At 41.3% G+C, this 21,882-nt stretch overlaps 1 protein-coding gene across 4 annotated transcripts in view; it reads left to right on the top strand.

Moving 5' to 3' along the window:
- The first annotated feature begins 10,787 nt into the window (after positions 1-10,787).
- Positions 10,788-21,882, top strand: part of LEF1 (lymphoid enhancer binding factor 1) — a 104,835-nt gene continuing 93,740 nt past the window's right edge. For all 4 annotated transcript variants that reach the window (XM_024206546.2, XM_024206544.2, XM_024206547.1 and 1 more), the window contains exons 1-4: positions 10,788-10,900; positions 11,572-11,800; positions 14,233-14,296; positions 15,758-15,891. In XM_024206546.2, coding sequence (XP_024062314.1) covers positions 11,588-11,800; positions 14,233-14,296; positions 15,758-15,891 — 411 coding nt within the window. In that variant the 5' untranslated portion in view covers positions 10,788-10,900; positions 11,572-11,587. The remainder of the gene's footprint in view (positions 10,901-11,571; positions 11,801-14,232; positions 14,297-15,757; positions 15,892-21,882) is intronic.

The following is a 21,882-nucleotide window of genomic DNA, read 5'->3' as shown; positions in this document are numbered from 1 at the left end:
CATTGCTGGTATTTATACAAAGATGTAGGTTTTTTTAAACTCTTGTACGTTTTTTGTTTTTTTTTTAATTAGAAATATTGTTTGGGTGATCATCAACCCAAACATATTGATACGAACAGGAGTCTTGGCTGAGTTAGAACTGCAGAATTGAGTTCATAGATAGGAAAGCTAGATACAGGGAGTGTTTAATTTCATTATCAACATAATAGTGGCACATGCACATCAGCTGGTATTAATCATCATTATTGCTTGAGGCTCAGTCATTGTAATTAGTGACTGATGGTACATTGTAAATTCAAATATTGTGGGGAAAATATGGTCTTCTTAATTTATGTATAAATCTCATTTTAACTCAGATAAGACTGCAAGTTGTCTGATCTTTAAATTGCATAAGATGCTTATATTGTTTTCTATATGTTCAATTTTTTTTATAGGTTCTTCTGTTGTGTTACTTGCGATGAAATTAAAGGGACCCAAGGAGTTAAAGATTGTTATAGGTTAATGTAACATTTTATGAACTTTCACACAGTTTTTAATAATTGAGCTCACAGTTGGGGTAGGCCTGGTGGACTCCAATTATTACAACATTTCTTTTGGCTAAGATGACGAAGGTTAGCAATACTAGATTACTAGGCATCAAAACACAATTTGTTCTGAAGGCACTTTAAACAGTAAATGCTATATAGGTATCACTGATCAAGATTTTCAAAAGTGACTGGTGATTCTGGATACCTCCATTTTTGGGTGCCCAACCTGAGATACCTTAAAGGTGTTGATTTTCAGAAAGTGTCAAGGAAACTACCCTCTGAAAATCAGGCTCTTTTAAAAGTTCTCTCAGGTTGGGCATCCAAAAATTGAGAGGCCCAAAAACACTAATAACTTTTGAAAATCTTGTCCACTATGCCCAGAAGAAGTAGCATTGAGTATCTGTGTCATTTCCTACCTTGTTTTCATCTGCTATAATATATATTCTTCTTACTGTATTTTTCACTCCATGCATCTGATGAAGTAGGTTTTAGCCCGCGAACGCTTATGCCCAAATAAATTTGTTAGTCTCTAAGGTGCCACAAGGACTCCTCGTTATTTTTGTCATTTCCTAGTTACTAATGAGGCACTAATTTACCTTTGTTGCAACAGTATGGGCCTCTCTGAGCAACTTTCTTCTGACTGCACTACAGCACAGTAAAACTGCATTCAGTGGTTGCAAATTTCATGGAGCTTTTAAAGTTTAAAACAATCATAACAACCCTATCCCAATATTAAATATGTGTTGAGTCTAGGAGTAGGCACTGCAGTATCTTTGCTCCTCTAGGAAATTCCACAACAATAAGTGATACAAATATAGGGACTGATTTACATAAATACTGAACAGCCAAACTCCAGTTGAAGTCAGTAGGAACTGTAGATGCTCAATACCTCTGAAAGTCAGACCCATGTAGTATGAAGAATTTTGGGACACTAGACTCAATAATACAGCTCCACCTCGGTTCCTGCATTCTTGCTACATTCATATTCTCTCTTTTTTATCTCAATTTCTAAACTTTCACTCTTTACTCAGGCAAAACTCCTGATTAACGTCTGTAGAATTTAGCCTAAAATTGTTTTCTCGAGAGCATATTGTATTGTTTCAGTCTCCTTCTCTGATAACTCAGTCACCCCTTTTTGTACAGTATTAAGTAATTCTGCCCACACTCCCTCATTTTCCTGAGCTTAGGGAGTGATTTTAGAATACTTAATCACTCACCAGTAGGAATAGTATATTTTCTACTTAACCAAGGTCTTCCTGACAAACAAAATATTATACAATGCCTATGCATAATAGGACTGAATTAAAGGTGAAGCCTCAACTCAGATTTTTCTTCCTTTTGGTTTTTAAGAGAAAACATTATTCTGATATACTGTAGCTATTTGTATTTCAGTCACCATCAAGCTGCATGTTTTTATTATCAGGATCCTAAACCATGAAGTTATGGTATTTTGAATAGGACCCTCTTAAACTATACCACAGACTTCTACAATACCCTTCCAATTGTATTCTTCTGGCACATTTATTTAGCAAACAACACTGGATTCTGCTGGCATGCATCTGTTACTATTAATTTATGAATCTTCATACCTTGGTTGAGCAAATGAATGTCAGTTACTTCACCAGGAAGTAGGAGGCTCAACTTCACAATAAAATAAACCTCCAAATGTCTCATAATAAGGGGGGAAAGACATTTCTGTATTATTTGTTTTAAAGACTTTCCTTGGGGAAATGCTGTTTCTTACAATACAGACAATTCTGTGGCATAGCCCACAGATCCTCCCCTTCTATCTCCGGCTGCATTTGTGAAATGGACTTGGTCAGACAGAATTAAAAAAATAGATAGGAGTCATGCACTTGGAGCAAACATTCATTGCATTGCTTAACTATCTTACTAAACAAGCAGAAGACTCCCACATTCTCATGCCTTCAGTGTACAGCTGCCACTGGAAAGTTGCCCATTGCTACTCACCCCCTCCCACCTCTTTCAGAGAACCTTGTCTGAAGCTACCAGACCTCTCCTGCTAGCAATATTTTGTTAGAGCATAGGGAAATAATGTCATTTAAAAACAAGTTAAAAATTACTATCGCAGATTTCCCTCAATGAATGGAGATGGTAGCAAGTCACCCTTTCAGGTAAGGGAAAACAGTGATATGCAGAGAGTTCTGCATATTAACTGGTGAGGAGCCTCAACATGAGAATGTAACTTGAGTTTCAAAAAAGTCCATGCAAAGAGGTATTTTATGAGGACCATGTGCCTGTAGGGCAACTAGCATACTTTTGGCACTATATAAATAACAACACTTTCTACTATCAAGTACCAATACATAACATTTTCAGCAGGTGATCTCCATTGTGGTGCACTCAACAGCACTTGCATAGGCATTTTGAGCATTGTTACTAGTGCATGCAAGTGATAATGCTCAAAGATGAGTGCACAAACATTTATGATTGCAAAGCATGGGCAAATGGAGCTTGATTTTAGGTCCTTTTGAAAGTTTAGCCATGTACCTGCTGCTTAGGTATCCACTGTCCTAGCTCATTGAAAGAGAGAATTCCATTACCTGCAGTCCCCACACTGGTCCACACACAACGTCTAACTATTCAAGGGCAGAATTTCACTCAAAGAAACTTCGGCATCACCTAACAAAGTTGCTATTTTGGAAACGAAACACCTTTCTTCAAATGGAAGATCTAAGTGTAGTGTCTTATATTACCCTCTTTACCTTATGTTAGGGTAATTACAGATGGGATTTTCAAAGGGGCTGAAATATTTTCCAAGTAGCTCATATTTTAGGACTGTGTAATCAGATAGAGTCCTCATCATGCTCTGAAAACACTGCACAATCAGTGAATCATTATCCTCTTCACAGGGCTTGCCTTTATTATCATATTAAGAAAAACAAAACATAAGCCTCAGCATTCACCTGTGCCTGAATGTCTGGAATTGTCACTAATTCTGTCCCCCTTAGAGAACAGGCTCAGATCTCTTTTATACACCTGGTGTGGTGAATCAGCAGACATAATTCTGTATCTCTATGCACGGTCTCAGTACTTGACATCAGCATGAGTCAGCAAAATTAGCTCCTGTGACAGAGTTTATTTGAACAAACCAAACCATTTTTTATGCCTTTTGTGTGAAGGTTAAAGAACCAAACAGAAGAAGAGCTGTACTTTGGAAAAGAAGATAATAGAGAATAAAGGGAAAATATGGTGTGTAGTTTGCCCCTGACATGGCAATTCTATTTTGTTAAACCTACAATCAATTTGTTTCTTAAATGAGATAATATTGCACAGCTTGACTCTCATCTCTCTGACACAGAAATGATTCCAGGGAGCTCCCCAGAGTGTTCACTGTTTTAATTTTAAAATTATTTTTAAAGTATTCATGAGTTCTAGGCCACCAACATCTTCATCTAAAGAAAATGTCTTAAGTAAAAACACTCATTTGAGATTGTCCATTAAAATCCCATAAAACTCACTTCATCTCATGGGGATTTAGTTAAGAAAAAACAGCACTTTATGTACAGTCATTCTGAGTTAAGAACACTGATGGCATCCCAAAACTGAAAAGCTGGATGTGTATGATACAAATAATAATAATCAATAAATAATAATTAAACAACATCCTAATATGATATGTATTATACATGACCAGTTCCAAAATACTGTTGGCCTTTAATACTGCTGCTAGCTATATAACTGAAGTGCCCTTTTACTTTAAATAACATTGTTTATTTTATAAAGACTCTTCTGACAGCTGAGTTTGAAAAAACACATAAAATTATTTCTTTCTATATTTCTTGTTCTCAAAGAACAAATTTGTGAAGGCCAAATTATGGGGCAAGTACAGAAGTTATTATGTGATCCTTACTCAGCAACCCATTTAAATAAGAGTTTTGCTTGAGTGAGGACTGAGTCAAGACTTCAGGGTTTAGTCCCTTTTAGTAACTTAATGGAAACTCCATAAGAAATTCTGCATTTGTAATGAGTTCCAGTAACATCACTTTTCTATGTGCTTCAAGTTGGTGCCACCAGACTCCTTGTTGTTTTTGTAGATACAGACTAACACGGCTACCCCCTGATACTTTTACCCAAATGAGATGGCATTTTATGTACCAGACACCCCATTGATGAAATACTTTGAATCTGCAACACGCAACTTCCACATTATCTGAGTTCAAACCATTCGCAGCTAAAATCAAAGGTTTGGGAACTCCTTTGACTTATTTTCAGAGGTGCTGAGCACCCACAACTCCTAGTGAAGTGAGTCAATGGGAATTGCAGGTGCTCCGCACCTTTAAGTGTCTTGAGTTGGGCATCCAACAATTGAAAGCTTTCAAGAATTTTTGCACTCTTTGAAGTTTTGCCTTGTAATGGTAACATTGTATAGTATATAAGTTTGTGTTGCTTATGATTGTGTAACTAAGGGCTGGTCAATTTAGCAGGACTCATTGTGCTGAAATAATTGTCGGAAATCAAATGCTGAATAATACTTTATAAGTGCAAAACTTTAATTAGTTATTATAAATCCTTTATTCAGTCCTTATTTAACCCAAACCGCCTGTCATTTGGGGACTTGCCTGAGCAGGAACTTCAGGATTTAGCCTACACACTAAACTTCCATATAAATCAAGATGTTATCTAAATACAGTGGTTAACAAAGACTCAGGAAGCATGTTCATTCAATCTGGTAGCCTTTAAAAAAAGCATTATAAAGAAAAGCTCAACTGTTAGTTTAGAATCTAGCATCCTTTTTCTTTCTTTTTCTTTTCTTTTTAATCCCAGTGGGGCAATGACAGCAAACATAAAATATAGGAAAAGCAGAGACAGCTTTATCTCAGAATGTTGACACAGTTTAGTAAGTGGCAAGTTTACAGAGAAACAAACACCAGGCTGTGACAGTTAATGTTTCAATGCTGGTTCTCTCATTCCAACTTTGTACCTGTACTGCAAACACACCTCACAATTAATAATAAAAAAATACAAAAATGGTATATTCTGTATCAGCAATATCTTTAAAATCTGTTCATTAGACCCTATTTTAAGTCTGCCGAGTTGGATTTTTTTTATAAAGTATTATCTGCGGGGCAATGATAGCGATTCCACAGTTAAGTCTGCATTAGGCTTCTGACTTTCAGAGCATACCGGCACTATCTCACGCATGTGTCTATAAATATTTTCCCTTGGTAAGAATACACTGCTGTATGTTTTGTCACTACACAGCATGTTTCTAAACATTACAGCAGACCTGCCAAAACTCCCTCCCTCCCTCATTGCGGATTAAACTTTGAGTCGGGGAAAGGGGAGGGAGGGAGTTGTTGTTGATTTTCTTTGTTTTTTTAGTAAAGTATTTCACTCCTCTGATGACAAATTTTGCAGTGAGTCATAACAAAGCTCACTCATTAGCACTCCCGTTCCGATTGTCACATCTGGAGAAAAGGGCGAGACACATTTCTGCTAAAATAATACTTCCAACTGAAGCCATTTGGCTGCACAGAATGGTAATTATACACGTGAGATTTTCCTTAAGAAAATAATTGCAAAACCTCCATAAAAAACGGGGGGGGGGATAACTCTTCCCCTCTGATTTCTTCTATTTTACCCCACGTGCCCAACGCTCCCTCCTCTGTGTGCCTCAGTCAGGCTGCTCAGGGTTGGAATGCGTCCAAGGCTTGATTTTTATTTCCAATGCACATTTCAGATCCAACTCCACAAACTCTTTGATCTTTCTTTCTGTCTCCTTACCCGGAAGAGAACCCTTGCCTGCTCAGCTGGGAGCTCTGAGCACACGTGGAAAGCCTGGCTCGTCTCCATGTTCTTGCCAAATTTAGTCACACAAAGGGGCCAGAAAGGGGATGGGGGGCGGGGGGGGAGAGGATGAAAGAGGCAGCCGACGGGACATCAAAGGGAACTGCCGCCCCGCCCCTCTGCTCCCCGTACCCCGCCCTCTGCCTATTTAAGGGGAGGTTCTCAGCTGTGGGCTCTTCTCACGCAATGCCGCCTGCTCCCCCCTCCACATCGTCCCCTCTCCCTGTATCGCTGCCGTCTCTCTGCTTCCCAGAGATTTGCCATGATCTCCCCCACCCCCATTTTGAATGGAAGCAAATTTGAAAGCTGTGTTTTGAATGTACATTTGTTGACAGGGTGGGAAAGGTGGCGGGCTCCCTGCTGGGCGTTAACTTTCTTCACAAACTTATTCCAGGCGGCCCTTCTACTTTACGAACTTAACATTTGGGGGTGTGTGTAGGTTTTTAGTTCCCATTTGCATTTGTAATCCCCCCTATTTTCTGTTGCTCCGCTCTTACCAAGGTAGTAGGTCGCGGTCTCGCCTCTTTATTATTTGTGGCTGTTGGAAATGTCTCGTTATCTTTTGATAGAGGATTTACAGCCTCGGGTCGATTTAGTCATATCCTGATGTCAGACCTTGGCTAATACCCTCACTCTCATTCCAGTGATTTATCCCACTGGTCCATCCGCTGGTGTTTATTCAGCTCCGTTACCAATTAGTATGTTTCCTATAATTATTCCCCCGCCCCCAGGGCGAATTGAGCTTGATTATCTGGGGCGGTAAAAATCCAGTCCTTTATGCTTAAGTAATATTAAAAGCGCAGCTCACTTTCTTCCCCCGACCCCCCAAAGTTCAGAGGATGTATCGAGTTACACCGTGATTGATTTGTCAAACAATGAACTGGCTCCTTCGCTTGCATTGCACCAACTCTTCAGACCAAATCCGCAAGAATATTAGGTCTGGCTGCGGGAGTGTGTGTGTGTGTGTGTATAGGGAGGGAAGAGGTAACGGGTAATACGGCCTATTTCCCTAGTTTATTGGGGGGGAGGGGGAATCTGATTTCCACCTGATTTGTTCTGTCTCCGTGTTTAAAATCTTTCTGTTTTCTCCTCTCTCTGCCCCTCCCCCTCTATTTTAACTCTACATCCCTGCTTTTGTTTGCAATAGACTTAAATTGCCTTTTCCTCCTCTTCCATTTCTCCCTCCCGTCCTGTGAATTGAAAGTACCGACAGCTTTGTGTTGTCTCCAGTCAAGTCTGGCGTTGGAGTTGAGGTTTCCTGAGTTTATCCTCTTGTCATAAATCATTACGCTCCCCCCCCCCTTCTGCTTTTAAAAAGCTCCCACCAAAAAACTGCCAAGGGAAAAACTCCAGCCCACATGAAGGGGAAAAAACTGGAGGAGGTGGCGCGGGGAGCCCTCTAACAAGGGACACAGCTCCCTTCTCTTTAATTAAACACACAGTTTATTTTTGTGCAGACTAATTTGGCAGGGAACTGTTGTTCGGATTTCACCTATCCCCTCTGGCTATAAGAAGAAGGGCATCTCTCTCTGTAACACGGTAGAAGTGTGTACTGTACATGCCTCCACTTTTCCAACCACCCCTTTTGTTTGGACCTCCACCGAGAGAAAGCCTGTTCAGTGCCTATACGTAAGGAAAGCAGAGAGATAGGACAAAACACAAACAAATCTCTCGCTAATTGTTAAATCCGCCACGTGAATCTCACCTCCTGGTAAAAAGAAACCTACAACATGACTTCTCCCCTCATCCTCCTCCAGTATTCTGCATAGTAAACAACAAAATCGACACATCTCATTGGGACTGGAAAGGATTTCAACATAGCAACATCCGCTCCCGATGTAATGCCAATTCCAATCGATTAGATACGTGGGTGTTTGCATGTTGATTGGAGACCCACATGCTAATGGTCGTGACAATTAGTATAGTCTTCTCACAGAAAATGTCTGTTCAAGATTTTTTTTTAATCATAGAAAGGTTGAAAACATCTTCTCCAGATTTTTTTTTATTCTTCATGCCAAAACTATTTTATTCTGGATCTGTAAGCGAACGCTTTCGGCTACCATGAGTTCCCTTTAACTGGACGTGTGACAAGAGCGGGACAGCAATATGCATAAATACAATCAAGCCACTAAAAATCACATGTGTATGTTAAAGAAAATTCCTAGAGCATCTAATGGGCTTCGTTAGTTTTCCAGAATAGAAGATCCCTGCTAGAAAACACCAAATGGAACATCTTCTCCTCCTCCTTCTCTCTAAATTGGGTCCCATTAGGTAGCTTAAACTCATCCTTCTTGCCTGCAATAATCCCGAGAGCAAAGGGAGGTGTTCTGCAATGAGTATGGAAGTCCGAACAATTAACATGAAGGAGAAAATAGGATTTGAATTAGGTGTAACTTTCAGACGTTACAAATAACCACTAACTTCCCTATTTTCCAAACAACCGCCTTTTAATTACTTTACTCAAAGCATCTTCCACCGAGTGTTTGTTTAATTATGGGCGCATTGTACACTTCAGCTTCTTTTGGGGTCTGTATTTTGAATGTCTTGCTTTCTAATGTATTTCGTGCACTTGTTTAATAACGTGACAAACATATCCCCATTTCTCTTTTTCTATTTTCTTATCAGGGTTTGTCGGTTTTATATTCCCACTGGATTTTAATTACAGTTTCCACGGGAAATGATGTAAAGAAAATATTTAACTTTTGGAATTTCATCCTAACTTTCATGATTATGTCACAGAGAGCAAGATTTGCCTTATAAAGCGTAAAATTATAATGTGTTTAAAACGGATTGAAAATATCTTTACGTTTCTATTTCACCGTGTTCTTGAGCTTGTATGTTTATCAATTTTACAACGTCTATACAAAACATGAGTTGTAGTCTTCCACTGCCAAAGTAATTTCAGCTGGTTCTGCACAACATGATTTCACTACAGCACATAGATAGAATAATCAGACTAAATGCATATTAGTGCATTTCCAAATACCCTGAACGCTGGTTGTTTTATACAGATACCCTGGACGCTGTTTAATACATAGGGCTAACAATACAAATTCTAAATGAATGGGATAGGGAGGAGAGTTGATTCTAATAAAAAAGTTAGGAATAGCAAAAGACAGAGTTTATTTTGATGACTTGAAACATGAGCCCCGGATGCCTGTTTATCTCATTGTTCGTTCAAGGTCTACTAGCCAGGTACTTCTCTCAGTCAGTTGCTGGCTTGCTACGTTTAATGACGATCTAATAACTCTGCCCTTCATCTGAAATTACTGCAAACATTTAAAAAAAAAATACTTAGCGCCCCTTTCCCTCTGCGAACAATTTAATGCGTGTGCAGTCCCCCTACCTCCAAAAAGGGGAAGTCTTAAAGCATCCTAAAAACATCCTTGTTCCAGATTTGTCTGGGGATGTTTAGATAACTATTCTTTGCCCTCTTCGGGATGTGTGTATTCCGTTTTGGGTGAATTATAAACCTCCACCCCCTAGAGTAGTAATTCCCTTTAGATCCCCCCCCCCCCTTTGCGGCTTTGCATTATACAAAATAATCAACGTTACCGCAAGATGCTGAGAACTTGCAAAATCCTCACTGGCTAAATGCAGAAGGTTTGCACCATACAGCAGTTCTGCACTTTACAAAAGACAGATTTTTTTCTACTTTTTTTCCTGCCCCCTCCCCCCAAATCGCTTACTTTCTGCCCTCTTCCCTCCTTTCTGCCCTAGAACTGAACGAATCGATCGCTTTACCGATTCCTCGTTACTAGCTTATGACAGCCGAGGCGACGTCTTTGTATTTAACGAGCAGGCTGCAGCAGCTCTCTCCGCTGCTTGGCCGCTCGCACTCGAGTTAGCTAAGCCGGGCTGCTGCGCGGATCCATTTCCCGGCTCTCTCCAGAGTATCTATCAATGCGCTGTCAATCAGAGCGGCGGCTTCTCTTTCATCTTCTCCCCTCCCGCCCCCGCCCCGTCCACAGAGAGAAGGCGGGGGCGGGGGGCGGAGTGGGTGGAGGGGATGTTAAAGTTACATTACAGAGACTGGCTCCCACTTCGCTCCGGCGAGCGCGCTCGGTCTGTCCCTCTCTACTTTCTGCCCCGAAAGACAGAGCGAGAGACTCACAGGCCACGAGAACTCATCCTCCAGGCTCCAAGCAGCGCCTTGCCACCTTCCCCTCGGCCAGCCCAGGACAGGAGGGAGAAGGTGCCCTGGGAGCGCGCGTGTGGATTGCTGGTGGCGCCCCTAAAGCCAGGAAGCAGCTGCACCTGGACCTGGGGAGGCGAAGGGGGCCGCAGCTGCTGGGTGTCTCTCCTCCATGGGGTGCTCCATCCCCGGCCTGCAGCAGGCGGCTCGCGGAGACTGGGCTGGCACCCTTTAGGGGTTGTGAATGCAGAGGAGCCTTGGGCCGCTGGGACTCCTCGAGAGAGAACTTTTCCTGTCTCGCGCCGCCTGCGCGCCCTGGGGGGTTCGCTTTTCCTCGGGGGTCTCGAGCAGCCCGGGCACGGCGGAGGGGAGAGAGCGGCGCTCCGAGGGGAACTCAGGCGAGAGAGGACAAAAGCAAAGAATTTCGGTGTGTCTGGTTTTGCGCGTGTGGTGGTTATTGAGAGCTGGCGGTGGCAGCGCTTTCTGGGCCTCCTTCATCTTCCCCAGCTCCCCGGCTGGCAGGCGGGGACCCCCACTCAACTCTGGAGGCGAACTTTGTAGCGCGCCCCCCCCCCCCATGAAAGGAAAGCCTGAGTGCCGGGGCTGCGCTGGAGCCGGGGCGGTAGCGAGGCAGGGCTCCGGGGAACGCTCCAGCTCTGCCAGGCACCGGGCTCGCCCCTCTGGCTGCACTAGCTGGAGCTCGCCGGATCGTCTCTTCCCCCGGTAGCTCGCGGGGGCGGGGGAATGGGAACCAGGGGGGAGCCTCTCTTTTTAAAAAAAGCCCCGGAGAAGATAAAAGCAGACCCAGAAGGGCCCCAACTTCTCCAAACTCTTCTGTCCTCTTGCAGACACAACGGAAACCGGGGGAGGGGGGAGGAGAAAAGTGCATGCGCCCCCTCCACCCCCGCGCACAGCAGCAGACAGACCGACAAGTCAGACAGACCCTCCTTTCCCCCAGGTGGTTGTGCCTGCCTGGCCTCCACTCTCTTTCGGGAGGGGGAGGCTTAGACTAGTGAGGACAAGCGGCTCGTAAAGACTTAATAATAATATTATTATTTATTATTCCTTTTTATTATTATTATTCCCCGGGCGGAGCAGGAATTGAAGAGCAATTATGCCTCAGCTGCCGGGAGCCGGAGGAGGCGGTGGGGGGGATCCGGAGCTGTGCGCCACAGATGAAATGATCCCTTTCAAAGACGAAGGCGATCCTCAGAAGGAGAAAATCTTCGCGGAGATCAGCCACCCGGAGGAAGAAGGAGACTTGGCCGACATCAAGTCCTCTCTCGTTAACGAGTCAGAGATCACCCCCAACAGCAACGGGCATGAGGTAAGGGGGCCGGAGGGAGGGCAGACAGCTGCTGTGCAGTTCGTGAGGCCAAGTGTTCAGAGACACCCGGATAAGGGATCTGGGGAGGGGGCGGCTCTAGAGACTTCACTCCTGGGCTTAGGCCAGGGAAGACCAACACGCCTCTTCACGGTTTTGCTCATTATAGGGCTCTGAAGCACCTTGATTCCAGCCTGGCCTCTCTGACTCTACAGTTAAACACCTCGAGGGTCCTGGATCGGGTTAATAGACCTGGATGAATTAAAGGCGATACAGTCAAATGCAAGCCAAGCAGCACTGTGTGCACCTCTCCTGGCACCTCTATTTTTAGTGGAGGCTTAAAAAATGCAGGGGAAAGGAAGGGACCGGCGGGGGTGCAAAGGAAAACAGGACGTCGTCAGCCGCCAAGTGAGACGCGGTTTTGACCAAAGCGCTTTGTAAACGAATACGCCAAGTTTCCCATGAATGGGAGGGCAGGCACCTGGGAGTGTGTAAGGGGGGTGGTGGAAGAGCGAACACTGAGACCTTCTTTGCAAACCGGGCAGATGTGTGCAGAGCCTGGGCAATAGCAGTACTTCATTCATTGCCGGCGGCTCTTTGATCTGCCCCCAACTTTGGGCTCAGACTGTTGGGAGACCCGTGCTGATCGATTCAGCACGACCGCGTCGGCGCTCTCCCGGTCTGTCTCGTGTGCTCCAGCCCGTCTTGCGATAAAACCCCCTTTTGGGGGCCATGTGCTGTGCATTATCAAGCTTGTTCTTCGCTTAGGGGCTTCTTCGGCTCGAGCACCTTGATAGTACAGTAAGCGATCAGAACAGAGTAAATAGAGACACGTGGGTGCTTGTGGGAGGGAACTAACTAGACCTTTTACCTTAAAAAAAAAAAAAAAGGGGGGGGGGGGGGGGGGGGGGGGGAAGTTGCAGATCATCTGTCAGCATCTGATAGGAATTTTTGCGGGGAGAATGTCACTCTTCTATCTTAGTAAAATGCATTGGCCTGTGAAAACATTTAAGAGGCAGACCTAGAAAAAAAAAACCCTGGGGTTTACCCTCAAACACAGAGGGATTTGGGGCAATTCATTGCATTTGGGAGTCAGATTTTTGTAGATGGCTAACTTCTTGCCATGGGAAGAAGGGGGAAACATCTGGTGCCTGAGATCTGATGCATTCACTCCATGAATTTTTGGTGTTTAGTTTTTAGTGGTGGATTTGGATAACAATCTGAGATTGCTGGACAAGATTTGTGCAGACTCAGATTTGAGTTTGCTCACATCTCAAACATTTTATTAACCATTTTTTTTCTCCCTAATCACTGCATTTCTATTGGCAGTGATCCTAAGAAACTAGAATGAGCAACTAATGGACTGCACTGGTGGAGTTAATATAGTGCTACTTCTAGTAACTAATGAATGGGCATGGATTTTTTGTGTGTGTCGGGGGGGGGAGTAATAGAAGGTGAATCTGTAGTAACAATATTGATTGGGAGTTCATTTGCAATAAGCTAATATAGTCAGAAATTGGGGTTGCGATACTGAGATAAGCCACCAACGAACACATTAGTAGTTACCTTGCTTTGACTCCGGAAGTCTTATTTTTGACTGTAGATTAACACTGCCAACTAACAAACAACCTTTCACTTGTCAGAGTTGACATGCTGGTTCTTGGCTTCTACTGCAACTTCCATTCAGGGACTATCCAAAAGCTTAGTTGGCTTTTTTTCTCCCTTCCAGCCTGTCTCATGATCAAGCCAAACTGCATGTTGTAAAAATAGCCTTTTAAAAAATTAAATAAAGGAATATGCAGTGTTGCACTGACATATTTTAAATGAGTGCTAAACACCTTTTTAGTGTGTATGCAGGAGGACCTTCTCTCTCCTTCATATGTCTGTTTCCATAGCCCAGAACAAGCAAGTTCATATGAGTCACAGGATCCTATAATAGCATTAGGCCTAAAGTAGCCATGAAATTTCTTTGGTAAAATCAAAGGTCAGAGCATTAATCGTAAACTCTTTAAAGGATTTGCACAAACTGTTTTGGTAGCAATTCACTAATATGAAAACAACTTAAGAACAAGGATGGAATTTTTAAAAGCCCATATAGTGGGGCACTCAATTTTCATTATTCTGTGGTACCAATTTAGGAATACTATTTTGGTTCCTAAAGCTTAAAGAATTCTTAAGAAATAAGCCCCTTTAGTAAATTTAGTGCACTACTTGTGCTAGAACTGCTTTGTAGAAGCACATGGTTATTAAATTTGTAATAAAAATGACTATTCTATGTTTTAGCACACTTCCTTTTTAGCATGAGGTAGGACAAATATACAATTTCTTCTCCTGACCTAGACACTTAATAATTTTTTTGAAAGATCGAGTGCTAAGCAAAAGTGAACAGATATGCATAAAAATACCTTCTTTAATGGTGGATTCTGTGTGGCTAGGTTTCCAGGCAAGCCCAAGCTCAGGAATCCTATCATGACAAAGGCAGAGAACATTCTGAAGAAGGTGAGATGTGCTTATTCTTTACTCTACATTGTTACTTTATGTTCTTCTCAATGTGTACACAGATGTAATTGCCTTTTAGTAAGCAATCAGTTTAACTTGTATATAAAATGTGATCTGTATTTATTGAAAAAATCCAAACATTTTCAAAATTGAGCAAAAAAGAGATTTGCTGTTTATTCATCTAACTTCAGTAACTAAATGGTATATCAGCTGTTTGCCAATTGAAGTAAGTAGGCCAAACAGATCTTTTTGCTGAAGAAATAACTATTTTTAGAATATCAGTAGTTCATATATAAATCTTCGCTCTTCCCTCCTTCTGACAATCCTACTGAGTTATGTATATTAAGAAGTTGTATGCTCACTTTCCAACCCAAGTCTGTCACTTAAAAAAAGCCTTAAAATCAGGAACAACATTCTAACATTTTGATGCGCAAATTAGTGAAATCTAATACGTCATTAAGGAAGATGAGTGAAACTGACAGTGTACATTTTTAGTTTAGAAAACTGGACAGTAATGTAGGATTATCTTCAGTATATTATTATAATGGGGTTAGTTGGTAAGGAGGATGATCTCCATTAGAATTAAAATGAGAGTTCCACATAAAGTTTGGGGCTTCAGCTTTTCTTCAGTCCTGGTCCTTCTTAATAGTCTTTTATGATTTAAATTAGATATTAAACAAATTAGAAGTGGAACCCTCTTTGTTTTGAATAGGCCCCAATAAGCAGTAGGGTATCCTTGTACACCAGCCTGTATTCCTATTCTCCTTAATCACTTTCAATTAGCATGACCAGAAAGAATTGTTCATACATGCAGTATGTCAGTTAGTGAAGGAAGTGGCTCTGTCTAACCATAATACTGCACTTTCCTGCAACCAGCTGTGTAACTGATGGGAGAAGTCCATATGCAGGACAGTTCCAATAGATGCTACCAAAAATGAAAGAACTACTGCTTTATAAATTTTATCTCCATTGCTGGTATTTGATGTCTGTAGCATTGCTTGTTGTTCATGCAATGAAAATGCACCAACACAGCCTAGAAATGGTGTTTCTCTTACGGTTTCTAAAAATTATGGGGGGCAAAACCAAAGACAACCAAGTAGCTTTAGAATCTAATGTAGTGCATTGCGTGTGTGTCTATTCTTCCAAGCTCTTATGCAAATCATCCTAGTCCAATCTCTGTTTGTGTTTGAATAGACTCATAAAATAGACTGGCTGTGCTGAAGTCTTCCCATATCTTAAGTGCAATTCCTAACAAATGCCTGTTTAATAAGCCATTTAAGGGAGTAACTGCTGTCAGAAATGCAATAAAAATAAAATGGAAGTCCCTAGCAATATGCACCCTTCCAGTCCCCCAAATATTTTTTAAAAGGTATTGTGTATTTCTTACTGTAAAATGCCTCTAATGTACCAGAAAAAACTTTAGGGGTTGTTAATTTAGCTTCCACTTATTTTCTTTCCCAGGAAAACATCCGGATGGTGGTTTATACAGCAAAGGCCCGTCATACTCTGGTTATTCTGGGTATATCATGATGCCAAATATGAACAATGACCCCTACATGTCTAATGGATCTCTGTCTCCACCCATCCCTAGAACAGTGAGTTACCTGTTATACAAATAGTCTTTGGAGAGACAAATTGCTTTCTGTTCAGTATATTACACTTTTGATATTATTTATGTTAAATACAACTAAACTGAACAATGCATTGCTATTCTGTATGCTCCTTTCATTTGGTGTATAAACTTCCTGAGGATTTTGATTGGGTTGGTGGAGGAAAAGGTGCAAATCTAATAACTGAAGTATCGAGTTTTGTGTTTGAATAAGGCTGAAAAAGATACCTTTTAATGTGACTTTATGGAATAAATTGTGATGGAATGGTGTAAATGCTACCTTTACAGTGACAGGAAGGACAGAAATACTACTATACTGGCTTTAGTCTCTCCTGCTTAGGAGGGAAAATAGAGGATTGGGGGTAGGACTGCTGGAATTGCAAATCTGTACATGACATTCAAAAAGAGCTGACCAATGTTTTTCCTCATCTACTCGTTCTTAGCTGATATTTATTCCTAACACAGGCTGCTATGTGTGAAGTTGTCGGGTCTGTGAGATTGACTGTCACTAGGAAAAATAACCATAGTTGAAGATATAGCATGTGAAACAATTGTGGATGAACTAAGATAACTATGTAAGATGTAGCTGAGAGCAACTTTTGTGTTTGTGCTCTACCATGTGGTGGCCATTAGCCCTGATTTACTGTCAAGATGAGTAATATTCTCTGATTGGTGTAGAAGTGTGCTTGATTAACAGCTGTATACTAAATTCCCACTTGTTTTTGTAAATTAGTGGGAAGTTTTTGTAAATTTAATTCTAGTTGAGGAAATCACATTAGCAGAATTGCCTTGGAAAACCAGAAGTTGTTTGTGTCTCCTGTTGTAGAATCATAATTTCAGTGGAAAACAATTTCATACATTTTATTCATTGTATGCATTGCATTTTTTTTCTAGTAACAAAGAGCTAGTAAGATGCGAAAGTGTTTAGTTGACAACTTCTCTACCCTATAACTTCATTCCTGTGTGTGGTGTTTTTAAAACTTGTTTGATCCGTATTGGTATTTTTAACAGCAAAACATTATACTTAAACTTTGGAGACCGTCTCCACCAAATAAAGGTGCTTGAATTCAGAATGACACAACAGATTCTGGCATTCTGAAACCTACTGCAAATGCTTGTCTTATATTATGCAACCTTATTTACATTTGAAAGAATAAAAACAAAGGTGTGTACAATATACTGCTTTTATAGTTTTGTGTCTTGAAAAAATCTGTCTTGAATAAGATGTTTCTTATTTCAGCTTGAAGGTCTATATATGCTTAATTTTGAAGCATTCAAACTATATCCCATGTAGCCTTTCTATACTGGCTTCTGCTGAAAGATATGTAAAATAAAAATTCTTGACCGATTAAATTGCAGTTCTGACTTGCTGACAAAAAGGATGCAGTCTTTAATGCTCAGACTATGTCTCCTTGAAGATCAGGGATTTAATAAGACCCTGTGCTACTTCCTCTACCTCCAAGAAACAATACATGAGTGCAGGTTTTGGAAGCAAAATAAATCCAACTTCTTAATGTTGCCCTATAAAAATGACTAGAGAATTTAAAATCTCAAAATGTTTTGTTCTTAAATGCGTAACAATGGGACATCAGTTATTTACTTGCACACTACTGATACACCTCTGCAGAAAGTAGAATAATTGATATTTCAGACTAAATTGATCAGCTTCCTTCTACTGTAGAAATATTTTAGTTGATATTGTGGGGGATAGAAAGCAGAATCATTTAATTGTAATACTCCCAGCCTAATGTCTAAGGGAGCATGTTAAAGCAGCACCACAATTCCTGTAAAATAGTATTCTTGTAATATACTAATGTTGACCATAAACTGAAATCTCCAGATTTAACCACAAGGCTACATACTTGAGTTAATCTTTTTTTTTTTGTTTTTGTTTAAATGAACTATCATCTTTTGTTTTTATACTTGACAGCTGTCTTTTAGTGTGTGTGATCAAAATACTACATCCAGAAGATTATACTCGCTTACTTTGCTATTAACCACAACCTATGTGGTAAGCAGTTACTTACCCACCTCCTCACTTCTGCTCTCTACCTTTGTTGGGCTCCTAACTGTCACCATTCAACTTCCCTCTGTTTCCTTGCAGATAGCAAGATTGAAAAACAGTTTAGATAAGTCTGTTTAAGAGACCCAAGCTCTCATCAGTGGTGTCAGTCTGACCATTTGTGTGTGAAGTAGCCTTGTGGTATACCTGAGAGTCTTCATTTGCATAACAAAGCAACTACTTGTTTACCGCATCTGTTGCCTGGAGGTGTTAGTGTGAAAAATGAGGTGATTTCAAATTCTGTCTGTCTGAACAGTCTGACTTGCTTATGTTCAGATAATCCAGTAAATGCTCATTAAACTGAATGGATATTAGCTGTGGTGGCCCTTTCTAATTAACACAATTTTATTTCAGGATATTAGACGCAAAAGTGTAAAACCAGCTCTTCCTTCGGAGGACAGGGATACAAGCTCGGGCCAAGTATCAGACGGGTAGCCGTGTTAGTCTGGATCTGTAAAAAGCAACAGAGAGTCCTGTGGCAAGCTCGGGCCCTGATCCTGCCAATGCTCCATATGCTTAACTCTATGCATGTGAATAATTCCACTGATCTTAATGGAATTGGGTACATGCGTAAAGCTGTGCACTGTTTGTCAGCAGGGTTGGGTCATTCAACCATAGGTGTAATTTGACTTCTATATTTGGGGGAGGGACCAGTCAGGCCAGTGGGGCCGCTTCTGCCTCAGGCTTGCAGTTTGGGGTGGGCAAATTGTGTCCAGGCATTCAACTTTGCGCTTTTTTCCTCTGGATCTCTATGTGCAACACATACAGTCCTGAATGCAAGAGCCAGGGGAGTACTAGTGATGTTTGTAGCTAAGTTTTCACGAGTGATTGTCAAGATTAATTTGATTTGGGAGAGGAATAACAACAATGTCACTAATCATGCTTAGAAAAAATGCTGGGTGGAAAACACTGTTGTCAAGATTACTGAAAATTTCAGAACGATGGAAAAATGACTCGAAAGGCTGATGTTTAAAACACTAAAATTTTTCTCCATGCATACTTGATTCTTTGGCTGGACTTTAATCAGAAACTAAACTCTATAGTAAAGTGCAAGATGTGTACTACACATCGAAAAAGGAAAATTAATGAGCTGATATTGACACTGTTCTTGACAGAGATGAAAGTCAATTTTGCGTTCAATTTTACTAGGGGGAGGCTACTTTCTCCTCCTGTGGTTCCCCCCCCCCCACCTTGGTAACTGATCTTTAATTTACTTCTTGCAGAAAAACAAGCTATAAGCTCTTCTATATCTCCAGCGCTGTAGAATAGAAGCCGCTATAACAGTACACTCCTTATCAGATAGGTGGGTAGGCGAAAGAGCAAAGAAATACGTTTGGGTAGCTGCAGCAAAAGTGATGCGCGCACACACAATAATATGAAAACCACAATAACACCTGGTGAATATGAGTCCCGTGAGGTTGAGAGTTCTTAGTGGTTTCTCTTTGTTGGTGCATAGCGTGGGTGTTGAAGACAGGAAAAAGTAGGTAGCTGTTTTTTGCCCTTTGAGCAAGATTAGTTTCAAGTAGCATTCTTGGAGCAAAACCTTCATAAAAACCTTTGTATTTTTTAAATTCCTACTATGCTATTAAATGTATCTCTTTCCTAGGGATTAGGCTTTATATTGTATGGTATAGAATTCCTCCAATTCTATTTCCACCTTTCCCCCTCTTACCCCCCGCCCCCCCCCCCGCATGTGTGTGCATACATGCTTAGCAGAAAATAAGAATTCTTTTAATGTCCAAACTGTTTTTTGATTAGCAGCTGGAATTATTAAATAGACTGACTAATATTCTCAGCAACATTTGAAAGGCTTGGATATGGTCCACTATGGACAAAGCATATGGAATTTGCTAGAAGTTCCACCAGAAGGAATTCTAATGTGGGAAGTAGTTACAATGATGTTCAAAATTTCCAATTGCATTTGGAGCTCAGATTGTGCTAGGTGCTGTACAGATGCACAAGACAGTTTCTGCCTTGAGGAGCTTACACCTCAAGATGAGTGAATCAGAGTTGAGAGAAGACTTAAGACAAAAATTGATTATACAGACTAACAATTTTGGTCATTGGGAGCTGTCCCTTCAAGAATAGGGTAGGGCACTTGATTATGGAGTGTTTGTGGGAGCCTGAAAACAATATGGGATTTTGGGGTGGGGGTTTGGTGCCTCTATATCCACAGTAGAAGATGTTGGCTGGCTAAGCTTCAAATAGCTCAGAACTTGGGTTCTCAAACTTACCTTTCAAGAAAGCAAGCTTCATTCTTGAAGGTATCAACGTTGGCACTTATTGGGAAACTGGATAGTCACCAATTTGAAACCAGCCTAATTCAGGAATTAAATTTCTAATGGCTATGTTGTGGGTCTTAGTGCAAGATATGATGATGAGAGATGGGGGAGCTGGAATCAATTGTCTGAGATCAAAACCTGTATGGGCCCTAGACAAAACTACTCCGATTACTCTTTTTTTTTTTTTTTTTTTTTTTTTTAAGTGATCTCTTTTCTTTACCCCCCTTACAACTCCCCCCACAAAATGGTGGCATATTAGGCAGTGTATAGGTAAATAGAGGACTTCGTTCACCAAGATACTGTCAAGATACTCTTTCACCAGCACTGAAATTCCACACTTTGTTTTTTAAGATGAAGTTTGGGGTTAAGCAAATTCGCTTATTAAATACCATACATTTAAAAAATCACATTTGGAGCCACACAAAACTTGGTACCTACGTTGGTACTTCACCCCTATCCAGACTGTACCAATGAAGTGAGGCCCTTAGATCAGATAGTGTTTTAAAAAAAAAAAAAAATCAAAATTTCCACATGTGGGCATCCAGCTCATACATGGAGGGGAGAAAAGGGAAATCCTCAGCATGAACAAGTGAACCTTACGATTTCAAGCATTCCTACCAGCTGGCCTGGCTCTAATCAGCTGTGAGGCCTCATGGAGCATCAGTCTGTGATGTCTGGGATAGGTCCTTTGAAACCGAGATGAACCATATGGGGTTCAAGTTTCTTGTTTGTTAAACAAAGTACGCTGGGCATTTGGGAAGAGGAATGGGTGAGAGAGAACAGAAGTTACCTGAGTACCTCTGGTTTGCCCCTGGGCAGGTCTTCACTACGGGGGGGCGGGGGGGGTCGATTTAAGATACGCAAATAGCGTAGCTGAATTCGACGTATCGCAGCCGACTTACCCCGCTGCAAGGACGGTGGCAAAATCGACCTCCGCGGCTTCCCGTCGACGGCGCTTACTCCCACCTCCGCTGGTGGAGTAAGAGCGTTGATTTGGGGATCGATTGTCGCGTCCCGACGAGACGCGATAATTCGATCCCCGAGAGGTCGATTTCTACCCGCCGATTCAGGCGGGTAGTGTAGACCTAGCCCCTGTTTCAAAGGACTACTGTAGTAGCTGTGACAATTAGAATGATGCTGACTGGGGCCTTATGAAAGTCCTATGCATATACTGCACAGTTTTTTAAAAGACGAATTTTTCATTTGTGTATTGACTGTCCTTCTCCAGGCATTAGTGAGGGCATTCAGCACATAGTGGTTTTCCACTGCTGCTTTCATTTCCATAAGCTGGTGCAATCAGGGTGACTCTTACTTAGAAATGAACTTCCACAACTGACCAGTTGTTAAAAATCCTTACTGGCTGTGGAGGAATAGAAAGCAGTCAGTGACACTGTGCTGTCTTTGGACTGAGCTATAAATGTGTGTACGTGACTCTAACTGTTTTAAAAAAAAATCTCTCAATGCAGTTTTGCTCATTGCTCCACTTTTGATTCTTCATAGCTTTAGTTGATCTGGTTATTTATGACAATCTCTTATTTCCCCCTATAGCTAGAGGCTGTGTATAGACAAGCGAATTTAATGCAACTTTTAAAAACTGGAGACTGCAACTTTCATTTTAAGGAGGTTTAAAAGT

Source organism: Terrapene carolina, unplaced genomic scaffold, assembly GCF_002925995.2.
Source record: "Terrapene carolina triunguis isolate 2854851 unplaced genomic scaffold, T_m_triunguis-2.0 Scaffold706, whole genome shotgun sequence".
Classification (NCBI taxonomy): domain Eukaryota; kingdom Metazoa; phylum Chordata; order Testudines; family Emydidae; genus Terrapene; species Terrapene triunguis.
Note: the sequence above shows the minus strand (reverse complement) of the source record. Positions and strands in the feature narration are given on the sequence as shown.